The sequence below is a fragment of the Oncorhynchus mykiss genome, chromosome 10 (genome assembly GCF_057628025.1).
Source record: "Oncorhynchus mykiss isolate SJ-2025 chromosome 10, ASM5762802v1, whole genome shotgun sequence".
NCBI classification, from domain to species: domain Eukaryota; kingdom Metazoa; phylum Chordata; class Actinopteri; order Salmoniformes; family Salmonidae; genus Oncorhynchus; species Oncorhynchus mykiss.
Genome location: NC_143031.1, coordinates 73,926,142 through 73,952,742, shown reverse-complemented (window position 1 = coordinate 73,952,742; position 26,601 = coordinate 73,926,142). Strand labels below are relative to the sequence as shown.

The window sequence follows — 26,601 nt, the reverse complement described above, 5'->3', positions numbered from 1 at the left end:
CTTAACCATCATACAAACATGTATATTTCATGGATCTAACCGTTGGAGAAATTGTGCATCTTTATCGGATTATTGGAATAGGTAGAAATGCTCTCTAGTCATTGGCACACATTCTTATCTTGTGAACCACTCAAACTTTCAAATATATACCTAATCTAATCATACAATTTCCCCAATTCCTCGAAAATTCCAACCGATCACAGGCTAAATGGCATAATAGGTTGACGTTCCATGTAATAACTTTGTTTCTGAGCAGGTTTACATTCCAATAACATTTTCTGTAACACATACTGGGTGTGGGTGGGCTCCAGGCATAAGCGACGTAAACCGTAGGGCCCCGGCCTCTAGTGCCCTCCTCCTCCGACAAAAACAAATAAACAATAATTAGGAACTCAATTTACTGTTGAGTTATAACAGTGGAATACACTGTTGTGCCGCAGCAGGTTTTCTCCTGTTAAATCGGTCATTGAAAGTCCCGAGCGGCGCAGCGGTTCTCAGTGCGAGCAGCGTCATCACAGATCCTGGTTTGATTCCAGGCTGTATCACAACCGGCCGTGATTGGGAGTCCCATAGGACGGCGCACAATTGGCCCAGCGTCGTCCGGGTGTGGCCGTGGTAGGCCGTTATTGTAAACAATAATTTGTTCGTAACTAACTTGCCTAGTTACATAAAAGTATTTTTAAAAACTGACAGTCATTCAAATTAGCCATGTCAGCGAGCAATTTTTAGATTGGTAAATTAGTCTAGCCAGCTATCTGAATTTGTAGTACTCATGGCCGACTCTGGGTGTGACTTCTTCCACTTCCACATGAAAACATGTATTTCTCCCACAATGTCTGAAAGCACATGAACAATCAACCTGAAAGCAGAAGCAGGTCATGGCCAAACACACATGTACACACGTAGGCATGCACACGTACACACACACACACAGGCTAATATTAGAGTAACCTATCTATCAAGATTAACGAGGCTAAAAGGCTAAATACACTCATACATTTAAACTGGGCCATGCGTCTCAAAATGTCAATGTATTCTTTAGAAGAGTTTATTTGTATTTTTTTTAATCGCCCTGGGATATGAGCTGATCACCTTCCGAAGTTTACATTTAAAATGGTTAGGATTTAGGGTAGGAACGTCCCAAAGATCTCGTATAGCACTGGTCGTTATGCTCTCCGGCTCTCCGGCTCATCGCTCAGTGATGTGCGCAGGCGCCGTTGGGAGGTAATGGCCGTGTTCGAGAGGATCAAAGTCGCAATGTATCATGGGTACATTTTGACTGAATGATCTACAATTAGTAGGGGAGTCATTATTTATGATGGAACGTGATTTGTAGATAGTTCAATCCGCAGTCATTTGATGCTCTCGAATACGGCCAATACTTGCCAATAAGATCCGTGTTGTTGTGTTTTCACTAGATAGCACAGCCAAAAAGTTATGTCGTAAAAATGTATGAAAACAAAAATGAGAATTTTGGTCTTCATTCAAGGTTAGGGTTAGGTACAATGTTAGCAGCGTGGTTAAAGTTACGGTTAAGGTCAAGTTTAAAATAACATTTTAAGAAGATAAATTGTAGAAATAGGCGGGGTTTATGAGTTTGTGGCTGGGGTAACTAGTAACGACCGTGTTGTCATAATCACCCATCCGTACCCGAGTGGGTGCAGGGTGATTCTCCTATTGTACAGAATAGGATAGGGGGAACCATGGCATACTTGCGAGGCGCCCCATCTAATATCCAACGCACAGAGAATATGAATTCTGCGCGATTTTTGTGCTGAGCCAAGATCCTCAATTTTAAAACACAAAACCAGGACCTCGGATTATTTCTACACGCACCATTTTGATCGAAGAGGTCCATGATGGAGCACATCAGAACGCCAAAGGTAAACCAACCCTATATTTTAATTTCCATCCTATTCTTTGAGTTTAGTTAATCCTGTTCCTAAATGAAACCGCATTTCAGTTGCGTCTTCTAAAGATGTGACAACGTTGCTGATTGTGCCATCCCTTTCTCATGTATCCAACATTCAGGGTTCCTGAAAATATAACAATTATACTCTCCGCAATGTATTTTCCTGGTTAAACCGTTGCAAAAATGAACACTCAAAAACATAGCTCATATGATGGCATGCCTGTAAATCTTAACATTAGAATTTGCACAATCCGTTTCATTCTTGCCCTGGCTTCTTGATGTTTATTCTAGTCTGCCGCGGGCATTTCTCCGCTGTGGATTCTAGCATAAAGGCAATAGGCCTCAATAAGGACACATTGTTACAGAATCCTGCGGTAGGTTACTTCTATTAAACAGTTATAACATTCCAGAATCTCAGACAGTCCTATCTACAACGACAACATGTGTAAACATTGAGTTCTATAATAACCTTGTTTTTATGAGAAGATATGCCTCCACCAATACAGTCAATCACACACATTCAGTACATTGTAGCCTATAGATATGATTACATTCCGTTTTGACCCCATTTATACTTGTGTGTGTGTCTGTGGCCCTATAGGTGGAGAATGTCCGCCTGATTGACCGTACGGCCCCTAGGAAAGCCATGGTGGGGACGCTGTACCTCTCCGCCACACACACCATCTTCGTGGAGAACAACCCAGAGACACGCAGAGAGACTTGGGTAGGAGCTAGGAAGTGATACCAGTTGTTTCAACAGACCCCATTCTGACACGAGACCTATCACAAGTCGTCTGGCCTGACACTGTTCTGACACAACTCCCCCTATCTACCCTGTGTGTGGCTTCCTTCCTGCCTTCTCAGAAAGATAGTATTGATTTGCTCCGGCACTTTGGAGACTCACCTCAAGTCAATGGACCTCATCCAATACATTTCCTCTTTAATGGATATCTCCTTCATACACATGATGTGAGATTTGTCGGTGTATTTAGGCCTTCTGAAGTGAACAGGAGTGGAACCCTTTTCTCAGGGCCGGATTCCAGAACAGGCACAGATGGTTGGGGCCCCCCTGGAGGTCGTGGGCCCCCAGATAGCATATGATAGCAACATTTGTGGAATTACAGGAAATCAGCTTTAAAATCTTCCAAATTGTCTCTCAGCCTCATGAAAAAATGTGTAGAATAGCAGGAAATTAGCTTTAAAACAAAAAAAAAAAACGAATTCTCAGCCTCATAATGTGAACAAAAGCATGATGAGCTATAAAATAGCACATTTTCTTCCCAGCCCCATACCAACAAAGTGTAGAAATGCTCAGGAAATTGGCTTTAAAACTGCAACGTGTTCTCTTATCCCCATAAAAACTATAGTTTAGTAAAAATGTAATTTGTCAGTTATTAAATGCATTGCTTATCATAACACTAAACTAATACTTATGTAGTAATGTCTGCTGTCCATTATTGACAGACGACTGCTGCGGTTGAGTAATCTTGAGTTGAGTGAAAAGTAAAAAATAAATAAAAAAAACTACCCTTTCACTTCCATAATTGTTATATTTTCAACTTAGCAATAGATGCCACTGTGACAGCCGGCCCCCTTACCATCGGCCCTAACCCTTCGATATTTGCATATCTGAGGGATCTGGATAGGTATCAGCAGTATAGTGGTAGAGCTTCCACCATATTGCCATCCCCTTACAGATCTGCAAACGTCAAAGGGTTAGTTGTTGCCGAGGGGAGGGGAGTGAATTGGGACCGTCTGTGAGAGTTCTCGGTTGTCATTGACAGGTGCTCCACAGCATGGTGGCCAGTGTGGAGCGGCCGCCCACCACCCCTTCAGGAAGCCACTTGGTCGTCCACACTAAGAACTTCCAGGTGGTTCAGCTGCTCATCCCCCAGGAGAGGGACGCCATGGATGTCCAGGCCTCGCTTGCACGCCTCTCTCGCCCAGGTGAGAGAGACTATCACCTTTCAGAACCCATTCACCTGGGTCCTGTTCAGTAAGCCTGAAATGTGGCAAAAGGTCGCAAAGTTCAAGGGTGCCGAATACTTTCGCAAGGCACTGTATATGGTAGGAGGCACTTTTTCCTCTGGTAAAAAAATAAAATAAAATATCAAAAAAATATATATAGTAGTAGGCACTTTTTCCTCTGGTAAAAAAATTAATTATATATATATATATATATATAGTAGGAGGCACTGTATTGTGTTATCATACGATAAGTCATATTGTGTCGTGGTTACATGAATCTGAATCATTTATTGTGTAGTGGTTAAATGAATCTGAATCATTTATTGTGTAGTGGTTAAATGAATCTGAATCATTTATTGTGTAGTGGTTAAATGAATCTGAATCATTTATTGTGTAGTGGTTAAATGAATCTGAATCATTTATTGTGTAGTGGTTAAATTAATACGAATCATCGTATGATCCTTTGATAGACTGCTGTATTGTTTCTCTGTTGTCCACAAGAGATTTACTGTGAGCTCTACTGCTTGTCCTTCAATATGATCCCAAAATGATTTTAGCTGATTTTAACATGATTCATGATCAAATATGATCATTTGTTTCTATCTGTTTTGCCCAGAGAAATATAGCGAGCTCTACTGCTTGTCCATCAATCCCAACGCTAACAAGGAGGAGAGGGAGGAGTCCTGGAGTTTCCTAGACCTGCAGGCGGACTACAGACGCATGGGCGTGCCCAACAACCTCTGGGTCAGCACGCCAGCCAACAGCGAGTACAGGGTTAGTAGTATTACAGTCCTCTTCTGATTTTAACCACTATAGTCCTAATCAGATAGTGTGCACAGGGTTAGTACAGTCCTCTTCTGATTTTAACCACTATAGTCCTAATCAGATAGTGTGCACAGGGTTAGTACAGTCCTCTTCTGATTTTAACCACTATAGTCCTAATCAGATAGTGTGCACAGGGTTAGTACAGTCCTCTTCTGATTTTAACCACTATAGTCCTAATCAGATAGTGTGCACAGGGTTAGTACAGTCCTCTTCTGATTTTAACCACTATAGTCCTAATCAGATAGTGAGCACAGGGTTAGTACAGTCCTCTTCTGATTTTAACCACTATAGTCCTAATCAGATAGTGAGCACAGGGTTAGTACAGTCCTCTTCTGATTTTAACCACTATAGTCCTAATCAGATAGTGTGCACAGGGTTAGTACAGTCCTCTTCTGATTTTAACCACTATAGTCCTAATCAGATAGTGTGCACAGGGTTAGTACAGTCCTCTTCTGATTTTAACCACTATAGTCCTAATCAGATAGTGAGTAGAGGGTTAGTACAGTCCTCTTCTGATTTTAACCACTATAGTCCTAATCAGATAGTGAGCACAGGGTTAGTACAGTCCTCTTCTGATTTTAACCACTATAGTCCTAATCAGATAGTGTGCACAGGGTTAGTACAGTCCTCTTCTGATTTTAACCACTATAGTCCTAATCAGATAGTGAGTACAGGGTTAATACAGTCCTCTGTTGATTTTTCTGGTTTTGATAGAGTATTGAGTTAGTTATAGTCCTGATCTGATGTTGAGTACTGGGTTTGTTCAGTCTGGGTCTGATATTGACTATTGGGTTAGTAGCAGGGGTTGGAACTGAAATAATTTTCCAATCATTTCGTTCTGAACAGAATACAAAAAAAATTGTTTCATTCCACTGTTCTGGCCAGCAAAATAAAGTTCTGAACAGAATACATTTTGTTTTGTTTCATTCCACTGTTCCGGCCAGCAAAATAAAGTTCTGAACAGAATACATTTTGTTTTGTTTCATTCCACTGTTCCGGCCAGCAAAATAAAGTTCTGAACAGAATACATTTTGTTTTGTTTCATTCCACTGTTCCGGCCAGCAAAATAAAGTTCTGAACCGGTTCCAAGTCAAACAAAGAACCAGTTTATATCGTTCCTTTGTGTTCCTTTTTTAACCTGTGAAATCAACAGTTTAGCTCACAGTTAGCTCATAAAATTACTTCGCCAATCAGTGTGGATAGAGCAGGCAAGCTAGTTGTTTACATGCATGATGGGACAGACAAGTGTAGCTTATGGCACAATATGCTACTGAAGTTTTGTGGGTGGGGAGAGAGGGGGCTGAGGAGGAGGAGGCTTGAAGCGAATTAATGACTTGCATTATCTGAATTATCCACATAATTATACCTAGGAGGAGCAGCTTCTATGGAGGAACTTTGAATGTTCTTTGAGCTAGCTAACAAGCTTGTGTGTGCAGTGCGGCACCAGAATTATAAACATCTTACTATGTTGCAGTTAATAAATCCAACGTGACACGTGATAACTAGCCTTAAATTATCAGCATTGAAAAAGTTCATCCATTCTTCTCTAGCCAATTAAAAATATCTCTCCCCATCTTCTGAATCAAGCTTGCAACGTCAATACAGTAGCCTATGCTTTGTAGGGTGGAGTTAGCCAAACAAGCACACGCACAGGCAAATATTTTCAGTTTGCAGGCAGACACTGGACTACGTTTGAGTGACAGAGTAAGGGCTTTACATAGGCGTTTTGTTGTGGGACTAGATAGAAAACAAATGCCTGGAAACGTAAAAGAACGTTATTAACCGGTTCTGTTCTGGAACAGTTGGGTTCATTTTTGTTCTAGGTTCCGTTTCTGTTCCTTGACATTTTTTGCTCTTTTTCGGTTTTCTGTTCTGTGAACCGGTTCCAACCACTTGTTAGTAGTATAGTCCTCCTCTTCTAAAGACTTTCTCTCTCTGCCTGCAGGTGTGTGATACGTACCCTTCAGAGCTGTTTGTGCCAAAGTCGGCCACACCTCCAGTCATCGTGGGGAGCTCTAAGTTCCGGAGCCGAGGGCGTTTACCTGTCCTGACGTACTTCCACCAGGATACCCTAGTGAGTGGATGGGGCATACTATCTGGGTCAATGGTGTGGGTTGACTCTGGAGAACAGTTGTTTTATGTTTGTTTCATTTAGGTGATTCGTCATGTTTAATACTTATACCTGAACCAGTCACGGGTCGGAATATTGTGTTTTCTGTTTAAAAATGTCAAATGACTTTCATGACTGTTTAAATGTGGTCTTTCGCTTGGCATGCCAAGACACACGCAGGATACTAGCTACTAGGATACTGAGCTGGATGTCATCACCAGTCACTTCAGCCTCTGACCCCTTCTTCTCCCAGGCTGCTATCTGCCGCTGTAGTCAGCCCCTGTCCGGCTTCAGCGCTCGCTCCCAGGAGGATGAACAAATGCTGGAGGCCATCATGAAGTCCAACCCGGGCAGCGACTACATCTACGTGGTGGACACCAGGCCAAAGGTCAGAGGTCACCATAGATAGACCCCGGGGTCAGGAAGTGTTGATATACTGTAACCTAGAGGTCAAGAGCGTTGGGCCAGTAACCGAAAGGCCACTGGTGCGAATCCACGAGCCAACTAGGTGAAAAGTCTGTCGATGTGCCCTTGAGCGAGACACTAAACCCTAATGGCTCCTGTAAGTCGCTCTGGATAAGAGCGTCTGTTAAAATACTAAAATGTAACATGTAATGATGTCGTCAACAGTACGTATTTGACTGTATTGTGTTCTAATGATGATCATCTCTCTCCAGTTGAATGCGATGGCCAACCGGGCGGCTGGAAAAGGCTATGAGAACGAGGACCACTACGCCAACATCAAACTGCAGTTCATCGGCATCGAGAACATCCACGTGATGAGGAACAGCCAGCAGAAGATCATTGACGGTAATGAGTTCCTCTTTCCCTTCCAACCACGGCCGATGTTCTACTGATCAGTCAGTATTCCTACTCAGTTCACGCACATAGTTGTCAGGTTCATGCATTCCTTTGGGTTGGCTTGTGAATGTCCCACATTGTATGTGTGTATGCATGACTGACTTCTCTTCCTGTGTTGACCCTATAGTGGGTGAGCTCAAGACTCCCTCCATGGGCGACTTCCTGTGGGGGCTGGAGAGCTCCGGTTGGCTGAAGCACATCAAAGCCGTGCTGGACGCAGGCGTCTTCATCGCCAAGGTGATACACACTGGGCAGGGCGCGCGAGCACACACACACACACACAATGGGTATACATTTCAATAATGTCATACTGCGATGTGTGTGTAGGCGGTTGCGGAGGAGGGTATCAGTGTGGTGGTCCACTGTTCGGACGGTTGGGACAGGACGGCCCAGGCCTGCTCTGTAGCCAGTGTTCTCCTGGAGCCTTACTACAGGACTATGAAGGGACTCATGGTAAGGCTTTAGCTTCCGTTCATCACACACTATCTACAGTCTACGTCATGGCACGTACAGACCCTCTTCTACTGTGATCCAATCCAGAGATCTAGTTAGCACACGTGGGGCCAGTTGTCCGGACCGCGGCGTCTCCATGAAGTATGTGTTTAGTCCAGGACTAGACATCGTCTGGGAAACTGGCCCGTCGGATGCAAGAAAGACTTCATCTCTTCTTCCTGTCTTTTATCTTTTAGCTGCTAATCGAGAGGGACTGGGTGTCGTTCGGTCACAAGTTTTCACACAGGTCAGTCCGTCTAAGAACCCAACTCCTAACTCTACCGTTTGGTAGAATGAAGGTCCCTGCAGTGCCATGCATTTTACCTTCTCAAGTAGAGTCCTTCATCAGAACGAGAAGTGCATTTGTCACAGACAACATACGGCATGTCCGACCTACGAACCGTGTCCGCCATCAGCGCTTTCAGATCCTCTCGCCACGTGTTCCACGTGTGCTGCGCTCAGGTCAGATCATAACCCCTGTGAAACTCAGCCGCTTTAGCAGCGACTGTCTGTCTCAGATTTCAGTTAGGATTGGTGAAGTAGAGTTATTCCACATCTTGGAGGTGTTTCACTCCAGTCTGTGCATGTTCTCTTATTAGCTGAAGTCATTGGCTAGATTAAAAAGGCACCTGACCTTGATGCAGTTGCCTAGAGGCATTACTGTTTAACCAGTGGGGTATAAAATTGCCATGACAACGCCCCAGGATGACCTATTTGTTCTGTGGTGGAAATTCCAGGGACACCTGACGCCTATCTTAAAATGAATCACTCTTTATTATCAGCCAGCTGGAGAGGTTACAACAAACTCTGCACACCGTACAGGTCTATTAGAAGCTCCGCTGGGGCTGTCCCAGCAGTTGTCTAATAAACGGCTATACACAGACAAGTTGTATTTGCATGATTTAGCATAATTAATTCATCACTACCGGTGATTGAGCTGAGCAATACCTCAGCTCAGCTGTGACTGAGCAATACCTCACGAGGCTCTCTGTCTCTGCGATACCTCGGTTGTTCCCATAGCAATATTCTGGGCATACTGCTAAGTTGAGGAACAGTGATAGTGATAGATTCCTCCATACACGATCAGTCAGTCACATACATGAACCTTTCTAATTGGTTATTAGAAAGTAGCATTGAGTCGATACATAACACTTCCCTCACAGTTCTTCAAATCTGCTTAAAAGGGGCAATCAGCAGTTAAAAAATGTACGCTTCTTTTACTCCAACGTTTGTAAACAAAGAAAACGTAAACAAACACTATGTAGCCTCCAAACATGGTTAAAACTATAATTTTGTTATCAAGGACGGTCAATCCTCGCATCCATAGCTCTGTCTATGAATTTGAGAGGGGTTACATCCCTCAGCTTTTCACCAAACCAGAGGCAGGGAGACCACTTTGTTTTTGTTTCTACTGCTGATTGCCACTTTAAACCCCTTATGAAAGTATTTTAAGCCGCAGTCTTTCCTTCTCTGCAGGTACAACCATCTGGAAGGTGATCCTAAGGAGGTGTCCCCGGTGATAGACCAGTTCCTGGAGTGTGTGTGGCAGCTGTCAGAGCAGTTCCCCTGTGCCTTTGAGTTCAACGAGCGCTTCCTGGTTCAGCTGCACAGACACGTCTACTCCTGCCAGTACGGCAACTTCCTGGGCAACAGCCAGAAGGAGAGGAGGGACATGGGGTGAGACTGAGGGCGCCAATGTGACGGAGGTAGTTCAGTGAACCGTGCTTGTGTTACACGAATAACCTTGCCTGAGGCGTGAATACTTGTGTTAGCTCAGCGGGCTAACAACCTTGTGGTTCATAAGGCCGCTACAATCCCATTCCATGCAGGTCTCTGCCTTTCTTACATCAAGCTCTTCTGTACTGTAACCCCTCTCATGTATCACATCTGGTGTGGTTTTCTCCAACGTTGGTCAGGTTGCGTGAGAGGACTCACTCCCTGTGGCCCCAGCTGTGGAAGGACAGGGCACAGTACGCCAACCCCTTGTACAGGGCTGACCACACCCAGACTCAGGGGATGCTACGGCCAAACACCACCCCTTACTGCTTCAAGTGAGTTACTGCACCCTCTCAGTAGACTCACTGGGAAAACGAGTGAAAAAGCTAGGACTGGGACACTGAATGGTTTTTATTTACTTTGTGTCTTTGGGTACATCTGACACGAAGGGTTGTGGGTTAAAACCCATTAGATCAGATCAGACAGCCTGTTGTAGAGAGCACTTTACTTTGTAGTACAGTTTAGATCCAGAGTGTTTGTTCAATAGTTGTATTACGGTTTAGATCCAGAGTGTTTGTTCAATAGTTGTATTACGGTTTAGATCCAGAGTGTTTGTTCAATAGTTGTATTACGGTTTAGATCCAGAGTGTTTGTTCAATAGTTGTATTACGGTTTAGATACAGAGTGTTTGTTCAATAGTTGTATTACGGTTTAGATCCAGAGTGTTTGTTCAATAGTTGTATTACGGTTTAGATCCAGAGTGTTTGTTCAATAGTTGTATTACGGTTTAGATACAGAGTGTTTGTTCAATAGTTGTATTACGGTTTAGATCCAGAGGGTTTGTTCAATAGATGTATTACGGTTTAGAGCCAGAGTGTTTGTTCAATAGATGTAGTACAGTGTATCTTGTCTCCAAGGATGTGGAAGGGCATGTATAACCGTGTGGAGAAGAGCTCTCCTCCGCGCCAGACGCCCACCGACTTACTGACAGCCGTCAGGGAGGAGACTCAGCAGCTGGAGGAGGAGCTGACCAATCACCAGGAGGTAGCACCGGGAGGGACGGCCCAGCCGGGCACCAAACAAGGCATACAGACACGCTCGCGTAACGCTCCCAATGAACGCTGCTCTTTAAGGCCAATTTACAATTTTATCAATGTATTACTATCATTATTAATTACTATTAACTAGTTTATGCTGTTTTAACTACTATATCGTTGGGTTTTTACAGGGGAGGGGGCAAACACCAGCAAGTCAAAGAAAACGTGTCTCAGAGGGGCGTTCAACAGGAGGGTTTCTGTTACATGTACAGTAGTCAGTCTGCTAGTAGTCTATAGACATAGTGATTCATTCATATTCTATCCCAGACTTACTGGTAACACTTGTCTTTTCATTTTTTCCTCTGTCCATCTTCCAGAGGATTGCAGCCCTGACAAAAGTGGATCAAACTAAGGGTAATGCGGGTCAGAGGAAGATCAACAAAGTGTGTGAGGAAGAATGCAGGCCAGGTGGGCTGGCTCATCCCACTGGAGATGGCCCCTTCACTAGCCCCCCTCAGGGCTATTCTCCCTCCCAGGGGGGGCCCCCGGGCTCGGCTATGACCCTGCCCTTGGGGCCCCCCAAGGGCCCTGGCCCTGACCCCGACGACCTCTCCTCGGCTTGCAGCGACATGGAATCGGGCGTGGCCGACCTCAGCAGCCGCTCCTCCAGCGGCGGCGACGACAACAAGGACCCCGACGAGGCCGTCTACTGCACAGCCTGAGCGAAAATGCCGATCAATGAGGGGCTTGCCATGTTGACGAAGGCACTTTGCATTGACAATTGAATATCACAGAGGTCTCTGTTTTGACGGGGCCAATTGGACTGGATTTTACTTGTGAATCTTTTGTTTTGTTTTCTGTGTAGTTAGTATCGGAGCACAACATGAGCACCTGCCGGGTATTGTGGTAACACTGGGTAGCCGTAGTGGATGTTTGAACCCCATACTAGTGTAAAATGTGAACAAAAATATTCCAGGACCAAACGTTTACAGCAAAGGCAAAATACTGGTGTGTGTAATAATATGTCTTAAGCTATTATGTTGAGTTACAATGTACAACTGACTGTACAACATTTTAAAACTAAATGTACATTTGTTTGTACTTTCCTTCAGACCAATGCAGTACATTGGTCACACCAAGTAGGACTACCCCTCCGAAATCTATTTGTCCCTTCTGAAGTCTGAACAAGCATAGAGGCTACAATGTTTCCCAGTGGTATATCATGGTCGTGATCAGGAGGCAAAAAAAACAATTAAACGTTTCACTACGTTCTGCACTTATGAACACGACCCAGATAACACTGTCAAACACGGCACATGTTCTTGGTACATTCATCACCACCCAGTCTAGTTATGTTTACTGTCTCGTTCCAATAACCTGCCTTCTCACACAAATGAAGAAACACCGCACTTCTCAACTAGCCTGGATGAACAGAAATGTCCGCGTTGCCATGACTAGGCTTTTATTTGGTCTTGAAATGAAGTGAACGTTGCTGCTTATTAGTAATGAATCGAGAGACATACTCTTTCCTTTGGAAAGCCCATTGAACTGCGGTAACCTTTTCAGATGGCTATTCCCATTGCTGTGTATATGTAACTGTGTATACGAGTGCAGTCACTAGCGCTGTAGTATGAACACTTAGGACACATTAGAAACGTTCCAATATCAACACCAGCGCACCACTTAGAATGCATGGCCAACACATTGGTTCAATCTGAATGGGATGTGGGTGTGGATATTGGACCTCAAATCTCTTTGTGAGAGGTAGCATTAGCTAGCCTGTGTACCATTCTGTCCTCTTGCCAACGGCCTACAGACGGGTTAGCTGACAACAGCACGAAAATATGTGTGTGCGCTTCAAAGGGGCAGAAAGCCGCGTGATGTTAAGGTTCTGGATGGACAGATCACTAGCAACAATGACAAACTGCCATGTGGGGGGATCACAGGTGGCTCGTTTCATCTTGTTCTTGATCTATGCTAATATGGCTAACATTTGCTAGCTAGCTAACCAACAACTGTGACAATGTATTTGAGAGAAATACTCATTGTGGAACTTTATTTATGTTTTCAATAAACATTGGAGACTAAATATAGTTTACATGTTGTCAACAGTCTAAGCCAACCACGTCTGTTTTGCCCCATAGTTGCGCACGCCTCGGTTTTGTTGCTAAACAACCAACCCGTCTATGGAATGGTCATGGCTTGACAATGAGCAATGGAGTTGGTAAGAGCACAAACAGATCTGGGACCAGGCTAAGTATTAGACTGTTGAGAAACCACTTGTATGGTCAACCTGGGAAAACAACATGGCTGAATCCAATGGATCTCCTTTCCACTGTCGTATTTAGTGTTTACTGTATACGTTGTTGTAAATGACCTGAAATAAACTATTCACTGACAAAGGGAAATGACATTTGATGTGCTGGTTTAAAACGCATTCTTTTACAGAACGGGATAGAGTGTACATGAGGTTAATGAACATGACTGTGCATTTCAGTCACACTAAAATGCAGTACACACACAGGTCAGATGTTAATGTTAGAAAAAAAGAATAATCAGGAATTCTTAGTAAAACAAATGTTCTGAATGGTTTATTAACCTAAAGAAATTAAATAACATAGTACAAGGTGTCTGATTATAATAAAGCCTATTATTAACATTATTTAAATACAGTATCAGTTGTAGTTGGGTGTTCAGCAGCGTTAGCAAACTCATCATCCAAATTCAAGTAGGTATGTATGTATGAGACAAGTCATACCATCATCATCATCATCACTGGAAACTTTATACTGAAATGAGTTCAAAAGCCTAGTTCAGGATTACAATTCATACCACAATGGTTGCTTCTTAGCCTCTATCAACACCAAGATGTGCTTCCTCTCTCTTTAGGGGTGTGTTGCTGGTAGATACATCTCCATACTTGAGAAGAGAAGAAAAGAAATACAGCCTATGATCAAGACAAAAATGGAACATTGTTAAACCCATCATTGTTCTCAAGTATAGTCATTCCTTACATCTATGAATTTGAGAGGTTACACTTCTCCAGTTGTTTACCCCTTTGTAGTTGTTTGAATCTCAGATTGCCCCTTTAAGGTCAGATTACATAAACCCTTCGTACAGTGTGTACTTCATCCAACAGAGTGGCGTTAGTGGGTTTACCTTTTATAAACATGTGTGAGGAGGGGAAGGGGCTCAGTGGCTGCTGGGGAACTGTCCGTGTGTGTTGATGGACTGTTGCAGCTTCTCCTCTTTGGCCCTTCTGCTGTGGCAGAGCTGTACAGCGAGAACACACACACACGTCCAAATATGAAATCAAACATTGACTACTGTGTAATAGCCAGTATTTACATAGAATCCCATTTCCTGGTTGTTGACTTGTTGCAGTACACCTTGTTCATATTACCACAGAGATGTTTATACAGAGTGTAAATACCGTCTACACAACAGCTCAATGCTTCCCGGCTCTCTTTTCGTGGACTATGTTATGATCCTTCTAACTCTGCTAGTTCAGTGACTGGTGAAACACAGACATATCCATCCCCACACTATAGAATGCTGTTTGGACAACAAAGACGTGTTGAAATGTTGAAAAATACATCTGAGGTAGAATTCTGCAGTGTGCTGGTATCAGTCTTTCACTACTTCATGTCAGCTTGTTGACTTGACTTTTTGACAGTTAGTTCAGTTTACCGTCCTCTTCTCCATGAAGTTGGCCAGGAAGTCGTCGATGTCCGTCTTGCCCTCCAGGAAGCTCTCGGCCGTCTCCTCTGACTCCTCCTCCGCCTGGTGGGCTGCCACCTTCAGACGAGCCTGCAGGGCACTCAGACTGCAGCTCTGGAGAACAACACAAGTTCATAGAATGACACTTAAAAAAACTTTTTTTGGGGTTTTCAAACCTCAAAATGGACTCAGACGTCAAGCCAAATCCATACCCTACAACATCAGTTGTGTTGTGAATAATCTGTACATGTTTCAACCCCAGAAACATGGACAAGATGAGCAGCGAATAAAACAACTCATTGCCTGGGTCATGGACAACATTGATGTACTTTTGAGGTTAGAAAACGTGATCGTCACGTGTGTGTTTGGTGCAGGGAACACCTCACCTCACTGATGTCATGCTGTCTCTGCATCTTGGTCTCAAAGGCCGATTTGTTCTGGGTTAGCTGCTCGTACTGTCAACACAACAAGTAAGAAACAACTAGCGCTCACAACACAATATACCGTCTATAGCAGTCTATAGCAGTAGGACTGATCCCGACCAACATTTCAACTTGGCTCAATGGTGCAAGGTGGTATCAGCTATAACGTTAGTAACAAACTGACAGTTGTCATGAGACATTCATACAGGTAGAGTGTGATTGCTAACGTATATTGACAGACAGACCTTCTGCATTCATTAGCCAGTGAATGTGTATTATTCAACAGCAAATAGCCTAGTGGTTAGAGCGTTGGGCCAGTAACCAAAAGGTTGCTAGATCGAATCCCAGAGCTGACAATATGACGTTCTGCCCCTGAACAAGGCAGTTAAACCCACTGTTCCCCGGTAGGCCGTCATTGTAAATTAGAATTTGTTCTTAACTGACTTGCCTAGTTAAATAAAGGTTAAAGATATATATCTATTTTTTTTACAAATTCTCACCTTGAACAGCATTTCTTGTCTCGTCCCCTCCAGCTGAGGTTCCAGCTGCAGGTTCTTCTCTGGGAGAGAGATGACCAAAACATGTCAGTGTGTGTCCCAGGGCAGCAGTGAACTCAGCTTCAACACTTCCCCACTTTCTAGCACACACTCATTTCACTACCTGCCCATATGAACTGACTGAGGATCTGTGTAACCATAGCGATTATGAGTTTGACACCAAAAGTGTCTCTCTGGGGACAGTTTGAACTTTTGGGCTCTCTATTTGGGCTCTCTGGGGACAGTGTGTGATTTTGGGCTCTCTGGGGACAGTTTGGGCTCTCTGGGGACAGTTTGGGCTCTCTGGGGACAGTTTGGGCTCTCTGGGGACAGTTTGGGCTCTCTGGGGACAGTTTGTGATTTTGGGCTCTCTGGGGACAGTTTGTGATTTTGGGCTCTCTGGGGACAGTTTGTGATTTTGGGCTCTCTGGGATAGTAGCGCTTCATCTCCTTACTGAGTCAGATGAACTCATGGATAAAAATGTTATGTCTCTGTGTGCAGTATGAAGGGAGTTGTAGGTCATTTCTGGCGCCATTGCTAACTAGCATTAGCATGACTGGAAGCTCATAATAACCATGGTCCTTGCTCTAAGCATTTGTTGGTGTGTACATGGTGGGCTTTGGCTATACAGTGTCACCCACTTCCCAGTCAAGTTTAGCAACCACCACTAGTGTGTAGGGAGACTCACTGGCCATGTCCACAATGCTGTTGACCAGCTCCTCCTTGTCAGTGGTGACCTGTTTGAGCTGGGGCAGACACACAAACAACTCCAGCAGCACGTCCTCCTGCTCACTCATGTCCTTCAGCTGGGATACACTGGGGACAACACACACAGGCAGTCAGTCAGAGAGGGATATGGTGGGACAGATGGATGAAATCATACCTTGAAGGCAGAACCCAGTGTGTCAGAGTGAGCAATGAGCTGTCGCCCACTCTCAGCTATGATGTGGGCGTGCCCCAAGGGTCAATACTAGGGCCCCTTCTGTTCAGCCTGTAAATTAATGCTCTGCCTGTACTGGGTCTGAAGTTCAAATGTATGCAGATGATACAGTGCTATATGTGCATGCAAAGAGCAAACAACAAGCTGCACAAGAACTCACTACTGTAATGGTCCAGGTTACAAAGTGGCTCAGTGACTCGTGTTTGCATCTCAATGTGAAAACAACTGTCTGCATGTTCTTCACAAAGAGGGCAACAGATGCTACTGAGCCAGATGTCTATGTGTCAGGGGAGAAGCTCCAGGTGGTATCTGATTTTAAGTACCTTGGCATCATACTTGATTCCAACCTCTCTTATAAAAAGTAGGTGAACAAGGTAACTCAAATAACCAAATTCAACTTAGCGAATTTGCGATTCATGCGAAATTGTTTGACTACAGAGGTAGCAAAACTGTACTTCAAATCTATGATACTCCCCCACTTTACATACTGCTTGACTAGTTGGGCCCAAGCTTGATGTACAACATTAAAACCTATTCAGTCTGTCTACAAACAGGCTCTCAAAGTGCTTGATAGGAAGCCGAATAGCCATCATCATCCTCAAAAAACATGAGCTCTGCCTCCTGGGTGGCGCAGTGGTTAAGGGCGCTGTACTGCAGCGCCAGCTGTGCCACCAGAGACTCTGGGTTCGCGCCCAGGCTCTGTCGCAACCGGTCATGACCGGGAGGTCCGTGGGGCGACGCACAATTGGCCCAGCGTCGTCCGGGTTAGGGAGGGCTTGGCCAGTAGGGATATCCTTGACTCATCGCGCACCAGCGACTCCTGTGGCGGGCCGGGGGCAGTGCACGCTAACCAAGGTTGCCAGGTGCACGGTGTTTCCACCGACACATTGGTGCGGCTGGCTTCCGGGTTGGATGCGCGCCGTGTTAAGAAGCAGTGTGGCTTGGTTGGGTTGTGTTTCGGAGGACGCATTACTTTCAACCTTCGTCTCTCCCGAGCCCGTATGGGAGTTGTAGCGATGAGACAAGATAGTAGCTACTAAACAATTGGATACCACGAAATTCGGGAGAAAAAAGGGCTAAAATTCAAGGAAAAAAAAAAAGAAAAAAAAACATGAGCTCCTGAGTTGGGAAAATCTTGTGCAATAAACTGATGCATGTCTTGTATTCAAGATACTAAATGGCCTGGCTCCTCCTCCACTCAGTACTTTTGTTAAACAGAAAACCCAAACCCATGGCAGCAGATCCACAAGGTCTGCCATGAGAGGTGACTGTATAGTTCCCCTAAGGAAAAGCACCTTTAGTAAATCCACTTTCTCTGTGAGAGCTTCCCATGTCTGGAACATACTGCAATCAGACACAAACAACTGCACCACCGATCACACCTTCACAAAAAACATGAAGACATGGCTAAAGGCCACTCAGACTTGAACATAATCCCCATCTTTGTATGGCCTTTTTCCATGTTGTCTGTAGCTTGTAGGTGTGGAAACACTGTTGCTTTTACATATTTTGTTTAGTTGCTTTCTGTGATGTGTTGCTCTGTCTGCGTGTTGCTTGTCCTATGTTGCTTTGTCTGCGTGCTACAGGTTGCTCCTGTGTTTCTCTGTCTCCGTGCTACGTGTTGTTTGTTATATGTTGCTCTGTCTGCGTGCTACGTGGTGATTGTTCTATTTTTCTCTGTCTGCATGCTACTTGTTCTGTTTGTCTGCGTGCTATGTGTTGCTTGTTCTATGTTTCTCTGTCTGCGTGCTGCGTGTTGCTTGTCATATGTTCTCTGTCTGCATGCTACTTGTTGCTTGTCCTATGTTGCTTTGACTGCATGCTACAGGTTGCTCCTGTGTTTGTCTGTGTGCTACATGTTGCTTGTTCTATATTTCTCTGTCTGCGTGCTACATGTTGCTTGTTCTATGTTTCTCTGTCTGCGTGCTACATGTTGCTTGTTAAAACATTTATCTGTCTGCGTGCTACAGGTTGCTCCTGTGTTTGTCTGCGTGCTACATGTTGCTTGTTCTATGTTTCTCTGTCTGCGTGCTACGTGTTGCTTGTCATATGTTCTCTGTCTGCATGCTACTTGTTGCTTGTTCTATGTTTCTCTGTCTGCATGCTACTTGTTCTGTTTCTCTGTCTGCGTGCTACGTGTTGCTTGTTCTATGTTTCTCTGTCTGCGCGCTAAATGTTGCTTGTCCTATCGTTGCTCTGTCTGCCTGTTATATGTTTCTCTGTCTGCGTGCTACGTGTTAATTTTGTTCTATGTTTCTCTGTCTGCGTGCTACGTGTTGCTTGTCGTATGTTTCTCTGAATGTGCTTAATGCTCATCGTTTGTCTGTATTGATATTGTCATTGCTTTTAATATCCTGCCCAGGGACTGCGGTTGAAAATTAGCCGGCTGGCTAAACTGGCACTTTTACTGAAACGTTGTCCCTGTAAAAATAAAAATAAATAACAAACATGGGAGAGAGAGGAAAGCGCTAATATGTAGGTTGGTGTGGGATTAAGTGATTGAAACCCAAACGTGAAGGTTCAGAATTGGAAGACAATATAACTTTATTGTCCAAACAAGATGGACTATCCCTGATTGATCATTGGCTGTCAATTATTTACATGCCTCTCAGTGAAAATTGGTGGGACGAGGTATAGGACTGGCTCATTGAAATGGATGAAATGGAATTCATGGAACAAAGTCAAACATGTGGTTTCCATATGTTTGATACCATTCCAGCCATTACAATGAGCCTGTCCTCCTATAGCTCCTCCCACCAGCCTCCACTGAAACCTATATACATATCATTATATCTAAACGTTTCTTTGAGTCGTGTCCTCATACGTTACCCTTTGGACTCAACGGCCCAAAAAGTGGGCGACGTATTAAACTCCAGTGGCAGAATGCACATACCTCATTTCAGACAGCTCAGGAAATGTTTCAGGAATCTCAGGCATCTTGTACATGTGGCCGTTCAAACCAGCCTGTTGCAGACAGAGTGATATCACGTCTTATGTAGCTAACCAACACATAAAACAAGTAGCTAAGCACTTGACCATCACAGCAGTACTCCAGTACAGAAGCTCTAGTCTGCAGGTGACTGACAGGCCTCAGTGCCTGGCAACAGTTGTTAAGGTATTGTGTGCTTAGGGCTGGTGGTGAGGTGTTTTGAAAATAAAGTATAATATAATAGATGCCCCCAATGATTCTAACTAGAAGAATAGGTCAGTCTGTGGTAGAGGTCGACCGATTATGATTTTTCAACGCCGATACCGATTATTGGATTAATCGGACGATTTTTATTTATTTATTTGTAATAATGACAATTACAACAATACTGAATGAACACTTATTTTAACTTAATATAATACATCAATAAAATACATTTAGTCTCAAGTAAATGATGAAACATGTTCAATTTGGTTTAAATAATGGAAAAACATAGTGTTGGAGAAGAAAGTAAAAGTGCAATATGTGCCATGTAAGAAAGCTAATGTTTAAGTTCCTTGCTCAGAACATATGAAAGCTGGTGGTTCCTTTTAACATGAGTCTTCAATATTCCCAGGTAAGAAGTTTTAGGTTGTAGTTATTATAGGAATTATAGGACTATTTCCCTCTATACCATTTGTATTTCATTAACCTTTGACTATTGGATGTTCTTATAGGCACTTTAGTATTGCCATTGTAACAGTATAGCTTCCGTCCCTCTCCTCGCTCCTCCCTAGGCTCGAACCAGCAACACAACGACAACAGCCACCATCGAAGCAGCGTTACCCATGCAGAGCATGGGGAACAACTACTAGAAGGCTCAGAGCGAGTGACGTTTGAAACGCTATTAGCGCGCGCTAACTAGCTAGCCATTTCACTTCGGGTTACACCAGCCTCATCTCGGGAGTTGATAGGTTTGAAGTCATAAACAGCGCAATGCTTGACACACAACGAAGAGCTGCTGGCAAAACTCACAAAAGTGCTGTTTGAATGCTGCTTCTGCCTACCACCGCTCAGTCAGATACTTGTATGCTCAGTCAGATTTTATGCACGCTAGGTAATATCTAGTAATATCATCAACCATGTGTAGTTAACTAGTGGTTATGATTGATTGTTTTTTATAAGATAAGTTTAATGCTAGCTAGCAACTTACCTTGGCTTACTACATTCGTGTAAGAGGCAGGTCGTTATTGTTTGACTAGTTAACTGTAAGGTTGCAAGATTGAATCCCCCGAGCTGACAAGGTGAAAATCTGTCGTTCTGCCCCTGAACAAGGCAGTTAACCCACCGTTCCTAGGCTGTAATTGAAAATAAGAATGTGTTCTTAACTGACTTGCCTAGTTAAATAAAGGTATATAAAAAAAAAATGCTTTTTTAAATCGGCGCCCAAAAATACTGATTGCTGATTGTTATGAAAACTTGAAATCGGCCCTAATTAATCGCCCATTCCGATTAATCGGTCGACCTCTCGTCTGTGGGTATTTGTCTGTCCTGATGAAACATTGCTACATTAAACCTCTTGGGGCGTCTAAACTGCATGCCAAGTAGTCTCCTTAACTTATACATTTAGGTATTATGTCGGTCAGTATTAGCCAGATATCTACTGGGTACACTACACTTCAATGAACCTGTGGTAGTGCGTTTACCTGGGAGTCTGCGGTGGGTACGGGGAGAGGCAGGTCGGTGATGAGGCCATAGACAGGGGCTGCTGCCCAGGGAGGGCAGTGACCGTGAGCTCCTTCTACACCCGCGTGAGGCATGGGGGGCGGGGTGGGGCCCACTGGGCGCAGCCCGTAGTGGAAGCTCTGTGTCGGGTAGGGAGGCATCCCCGACGGCTTGTACATGTTACTGCACAACAGAGAGAGAGAGATGGCAGGGAGGAAAGATGGGAGAAACAGAAAGCTGATGAGAATGGGCTCAATTTGTGAAGAAACAGTACTCAGTTAAATGACACTAGTCACTGAGCTAGTCTTTCTGCCTCCTTGTATCCTTTACTGTAAAGCTATGGCAGTTATTATGGCTGTCTCATGTGACTTTGTACACCTTTTCATCGTCCTTTCATTGCGTATTACACGCAACCCAAAGAATTTGCCTTCAACGGCCAACAAAGGATTACATGATGACATGTTATGTGTGTGTGTGTGTGTGTGGTACTGACTAAGGGAAGCCGTTGGGGCCAGACGTCAGGACCGGTGGACTCTTCCAGAACTCATCCAGGAGACTCTGGATGACTTTGCCCAGATCTGAGTGCATTCCAAACTGAGAACATAGGCCTGTTAGCTTCATGACAAGCACATGAATACCAGATGTTTGCATCCATGTCAACACCTGCCCTTATACAGACAATGAACTAGTAACGAAACAAGTATAAATACCTAGAGAAAAACATAAAATGGCTACCATTCAGATCACCACAGATTTAGCTTCCCTTGTCTCTTGTATTGTTGACATAGACCTAAATAACATCATATCTAGTTGAGAAGGACTTACATTGGTAATGAGGGGGCTGGTAACCATGGTGCCATTGTTGCTGTCTACCAGGTGATGTCCTACTGGAGGGTACACACTGACTACTGGTTTCTCCTGGGGAAACTGAGGCGGAAGCAAGCTGCAGAGGACGAGAAAGAGAAGAGGGAGATAGGGGGGAGAAAGGTAGAGAGAGAGGTCATTGAAAGTGATAGTAGCCTATGAGTTCTGAGGGTTTGAGTACTGTTGATCATGCAAGAAATAATCAACAAGTCAGACATAGCCAAGTAAATGGAAGATTAACCCAGCTGTACTGTAAACCAATGGCAGGATGAGCTTTTGGGGTTTACACATGTGTTGACACTGATGGGACAACATGCTCATATGTTGATGCTAAAACGTAAACATGTATTCATCTGTTAATGCGAACTCTGTAAACGTGCAGCTCGCTCACATGTTGACGCTGATGGTTGAGTTGTTGACTGTGAAAGGGATTCTGTACTCCACATCTTTCTGGATCTCGGCTAGGCTGTAGGAGAAAACCGAAACATGTAACGTTAGATACAAACCAGTTTATCCACCTTACACACAATACTTTGACACGTCAATCCAAAACGTATTTAGCTAGCTAGTATATTGAAAAAGATAGTGACACACGTATATATTAGACATATTGTTCATATTAGTTACATAACGTTACAATTATGTCACCTATAAAGTTAGGCTGACTATCTAGAAGAGCGCTGAGGGGCACCTCTCTCTAATGTTACTTGTAAACAATACATAATAACTTAATCTGACCTAGTCCCATCAACTGTCGGTGTTGCGATGGGGGCACTAACGTTAGCTAGCTAGACATCGCACGATACACACTAATTACACCTTGTGACAACGCTTTAAATAGTAGCAAATACTTTAGCTAGCTATCAAGGCTGACAAGCCACGGATTAGCCATAACTAGCTAGTTAGCATTGCTAGTACGTGATGTTGATTTACCTGGAGTGGGCAGCTTTGAGAGACTCGATCTGCCGTTGTCTTTGTTGCTGCAAGCTATTAAGAGGTGGGAGAGGTCCGGAACCCTTGGATGAGGGGAAAAGCCAGTTCATCCTATTCTGGCTGGGCACGAGCTTGAACTTAATGACTAGCTAGCTAATGAATTAATAAATCACTATCCAGCCTCAACAAGAACAGACAAGGGAAGGAGAAAACCCCGTCGAGATGTAGCCAATATTCGCTAGCCTGTACCTTCTAGCTACTTGCACAGCGATAACTTTCGGTATGGCATATCTTAGATGGTCGTAAAAAATAACTATTCAATTTCTCCGCTTGAAGCATTTATCCAAAATTGGCACTGTCATTCTTGGTAAGCTTAGTAGCTACCGAGCACATAAACGGATAATAGGAAGACAACAACCCTCGTTGTGTACGAGCATGATTAAGTAGTTTGCGTACTACCTCACTGTACACAAAGAAACCAGGAAGGTAAATGTACAAGTATTTTGGGGGGAAAATAACAAACTATACTGAGATATATTTAAAAGGAATGAAATTGTTCTCAATACTGTTGTGACAAATGTAACATAATTGTAATGTTTTTTTTTACATTCTCCGCATCAGGAGTTGAGAGGTCAATGCGCATACTTCAATGACGTCACCATTTGTTTTACAGTTTGTACCACAGCATTCCTATGGTTTCTACTGTCACTACAAATAACATCGATTGGGCAATAGGGGAAAAAATACTCTAGAAGATTTAAGAACTCCATTTCTAATTAAATTAACGTTACTTTATCATGACCTGGTGAAAGAATACATTGCATGTTTTCACTCTTATATAAGCCTAATGATAAAGTAAATACCATGATAACAGCCGGCACATAAACGTTACTATACCACCTACTATTGACATTACATATAGTCTATACATACCAGTTATGATCAGTATTCTTGTTTGATTTACACAAACTAAATCTAACCACTCTGTGTTAGGGTGAGAAACCATTTGATAACCTGAACTACAATACATGTACCAAAGAAGTTAATATTAACAATATTAAGCGCTAACCACTCTGATCATATTCCCTCCCTCAATGCTCCACAAGGAAGCAAAGAACGGTCATCAATGGCAGAAAGCGGATGAACTAAATCATTACTCAAAGCCCGCTTCGCGCTCAGAAGGGAATATCGCATCTCATCATCGTGGGTTACGAGATCTAACACTTTAGAAACACATTTCTCAAGTCAAGAACTATAGAAATGATCCCTGAAAGTATAGTCTTAAATAAGTTGAGGGCGAGCGAGGGTAGCCTCTGTTGGAGCTGCTATTCTCACTAACGGTTTCCCACGTACAAAGAGCACACTATATAGTAGTACCATGTGGCCGAAATCATGCTTATCGGGCTACTTTTCATTAATAGGTCACATAAGGAATCAGTATTTTCGTGTTTTATGCCCAAGAAAGCTTCATAAAATACATTTTCAAGTTGCTCCACAATATAACTGTGCAAATGAGGGAGGTGCCAGAAGGTACTCACTGCAGTTTTTATGGGACTGGCATTGGCTGAAAAAGTCAATAGCCCACATTAGAGAAAATACAAGAAAAACATTTTTAGAAATCAAATGTAATTGAAAAGGTAGAGTTCTGACTGGATTAAAATCAATTATCTCCTATAGAAGAACGTCATAGCAAGGAAAACAGGAACCAACTGTGTTGTATAATGGTGATAAACTATTTAATAACCTGAACTACAATACATGTACCAAAGAAGTTAATATTAACAATATTAAGCGCTAACCACTCTGATCATATTCCCTCCCTCAATGCTCCACAAGGAAGCAAAGAACGGTCATCAATGGCAGAAAGCGGATGAACTGAATCATTACTCAAAGCCCGCTTCGCGCTCAGAAGGGAATATCGCATCTCATCATCGTGGGTTACGAGATCTAACACTTTAGAAACACATTTCACAAGTCAAGAACTATAGAAATGATCCCTGAAAGTATAGTCTTAAATAAGTTGAGGGCGAGCGAGGGTAGCCTCTGTTGGAGCTGCTATTCTCACTAACGGTTTCCCACGTACAACGAGCACACTATATAGTAGTACCATGTGGCCGAAATCATGCTTATCGGGCTACTTTTCATTAATAGGTCACATAAGGAATCAGTATTTTCGTGTTTTATGCCCAAGAAAGCTTCATAAAATACATTTTCAAGTTGCTCCACAATATAACTGTGCAAATGAGGGAGGTGCCAGAAGGTACTCACTGCAGTTTTTATGGGACTGGCATTGGCTGAAAAAGTCAATAGCCCACATTAGAGAAAATACAAGAAAAACATTTTTAGAAATCAAATGTAATTGAAAAGGTAGAGTTCTGACTGGATTAAAATCACATATCTCCTATAGAAGAACGTCATAGCAAGGAAAACAGGAACCAACTGTGTTGTATAATGGTGATAAACTATTTAATAACCTGAACTACAATACATGTACCAAATAAGTTAATATTAACAACATTAAGCGCTAACCACTCTGATCATATTCCCTCCTTCAATGCTCCACAAGGAAGCAAAGAACGGTCATCAATGGCAGAAAGCGGATGAACTGAATCATTACTCAAAGCCCGCTTCGCGCTCAGAAGGGAATATCGCATCTCATCATCGTGGGTTACGAGATCTAACACTTTAGAAACACATTTCTCAAGTCAAGAACTATAGAAATGATCCCTGAAAGTATAGTCTTAACGTATCTTAGGGCGAGCAAGCTTAGGCCATGTTGGAGCAATCAGTCTGACTGACGGTTTCACAGCTCCCTCCCTCACTGTCACTACCTACAGTCGCTTCTCACTGTATGCAGAGCGCGATACAGCAGCACGTGGCAGCAGCCTTACTATTGACCCGTATCAGGTATCACATTGTATTGAATGTAAAGTAACAGTTAATGGACATATAATATAATTTACTGGCTCACAAAAAGCACATATGTCCCAGATTAACAGAATACATTCTCCAGTTGCCTAAAATTAAATAATGGGAGGTACCTACCAGAGGCTGCTCAGTTTTTGGGCGACTTCTACCATTGGCTGAAAACCCCAGTGGTATACGTTCGATAATATATTTATTATTTAATACTGAACACAAATATAAAGGCAACTAGAACAATGTAAACTATTTTACTGTGATAGTTCATATAAGGAAATTGTTCAATTGAAATAAATAAATTAGGCCCTAATCGATGGATTTCACCTGACAAAGGTGCCTTCTCAGCCCGGTCCTGTCGTCCCTGTTCCCCCTATGACTGCGTGACCACGCACGCCTCCAACTCAATCATCAAGTTCGCAGACGACACAACAGTAGTAGGCCTAATTACCAACATTGACGAGACACCCTACAGGGAGGAGGTGAGGGGCGGAGTGGTGCAGGAAAATACCCTCTCCCTCAACGTCAACAAAACGAAGGAGCTGATTGTGGACTTCAGCAAACAGCAGAGGGAGCATGCCCCTATCCACATCGACAGGACGACAGTGGAGAAGGTGGAAAGCTTCAAGTTTCTCAGAATACACATCACTGACGATCTGAAATGGTCCACCCACACAGACAGCAAGGTGAAGAAGGCGCAACAGCATTTCGT

At 43.4% G+C, this 26,601-nt stretch overlaps 2 protein-coding genes and 3 non-coding genes across 11 annotated transcripts; 1 reads left to right on the top strand and 4 right to left on the bottom strand.

Moving 5' to 3' along the window:
- Nucleotides 1-1,256: 1,256 nt before the first annotated feature.
- On the top strand, nucleotides 1,257-13,329 carry LOC110497295 (phosphatidylinositol-3-phosphate phosphatase MTMR7). 6 transcript variants are annotated; one of them, XR_016483932.1, is made up of 14 exons: nucleotides 1,257-1,883; nucleotides 2,514-2,636; nucleotides 3,697-3,859; nucleotides 4,497-4,654; nucleotides 6,651-6,779; nucleotides 7,069-7,203; nucleotides 7,493-7,625; nucleotides 7,804-7,913; nucleotides 8,004-8,129; nucleotides 8,366-8,415; nucleotides 9,645-9,874; nucleotides 10,085-10,219; nucleotides 10,802-10,928; nucleotides 11,299-13,329. XR_016483932.1 is itself a non-coding variant. In XM_090187851.1 (14 exons), the coding sequence occupies exons 1-14, from the start codon at nucleotides 1,857-1,859 to the stop codon at nucleotides 11,641-11,643; spliced, it is 1,962 nt and encodes a 653-aa protein (XP_090043977.1). In that variant the 5' UTR covers nucleotides 1,257-1,856; the 3' UTR covers nucleotides 11,644-13,329. The 6 variants fall into 6 exon arrangements, 2 of the variants coding, with proteins under 2 accessions (XP_090043977.1, XP_090043978.1); XR_016483931.1 differs by having other exon boundaries at nucleotides 10,802-10,968; XM_090187851.1 differs by having other exon boundaries at nucleotides 9,645-9,845.
- Nucleotides 13,330-13,483: 154 nt separating this feature from the next.
- Nucleotides 13,484-25,637, bottom strand: LOC110497298 (vacuolar protein sorting-associated protein 37A). Of its 2 annotated transcripts, none has more exons than XM_036933879.2 (12): nucleotides 22,971-25,637; nucleotides 22,429-22,503; nucleotides 21,999-22,116; nucleotides 21,667-21,767; nucleotides 21,155-21,356; nucleotides 19,434-19,504; nucleotides 16,289-16,416; nucleotides 15,564-15,622; nucleotides 15,028-15,096; nucleotides 14,612-14,755; nucleotides 14,081-14,194; nucleotides 13,484-13,868 (listed from the first exon to the last, which is right to left on the bottom strand). In XM_036933879.2, exons 1-11 carry the CDS (start codon nucleotides 23,078-23,080, stop codon nucleotides 14,114-14,116), a joined length of 1,158 nt encoding a protein of 385 aa, XP_036789774.2. In that variant the 5' UTR covers nucleotides 23,081-25,637; the 3' UTR covers nucleotides 13,484-13,868; nucleotides 14,081-14,113. The 2 variants fall into 2 exon arrangements, with proteins under 2 accessions (XP_036789774.2, XP_036789775.2); XM_036933880.2 differs by having other exon boundaries at nucleotides 13,484-13,840; nucleotides 22,971-24,534.
- On the bottom strand, nucleotides 24,038-24,253 carry LOC118937054 (small nucleolar RNA U3). The gene has a single exon (XR_005034452.2). It is a non-coding gene; the product is annotated as a small nucleolar RNA U3 (small nucleolar RNA).
- LOC118937059 (small nucleolar RNA U3) lies at nucleotides 24,768-24,983 on the bottom strand. The gene has a single exon (XR_005034457.2). It is a non-coding gene; the product is annotated as a small nucleolar RNA U3 (small nucleolar RNA).
- LOC149980197 (small nucleolar RNA U3) lies at nucleotides 25,498-25,713 on the bottom strand. The gene has a single exon (XR_016484222.1). It is a non-coding gene; the product is annotated as a small nucleolar RNA U3 (small nucleolar RNA).
- Nucleotides 25,714-26,601: the final 888 nt, after the last annotated feature.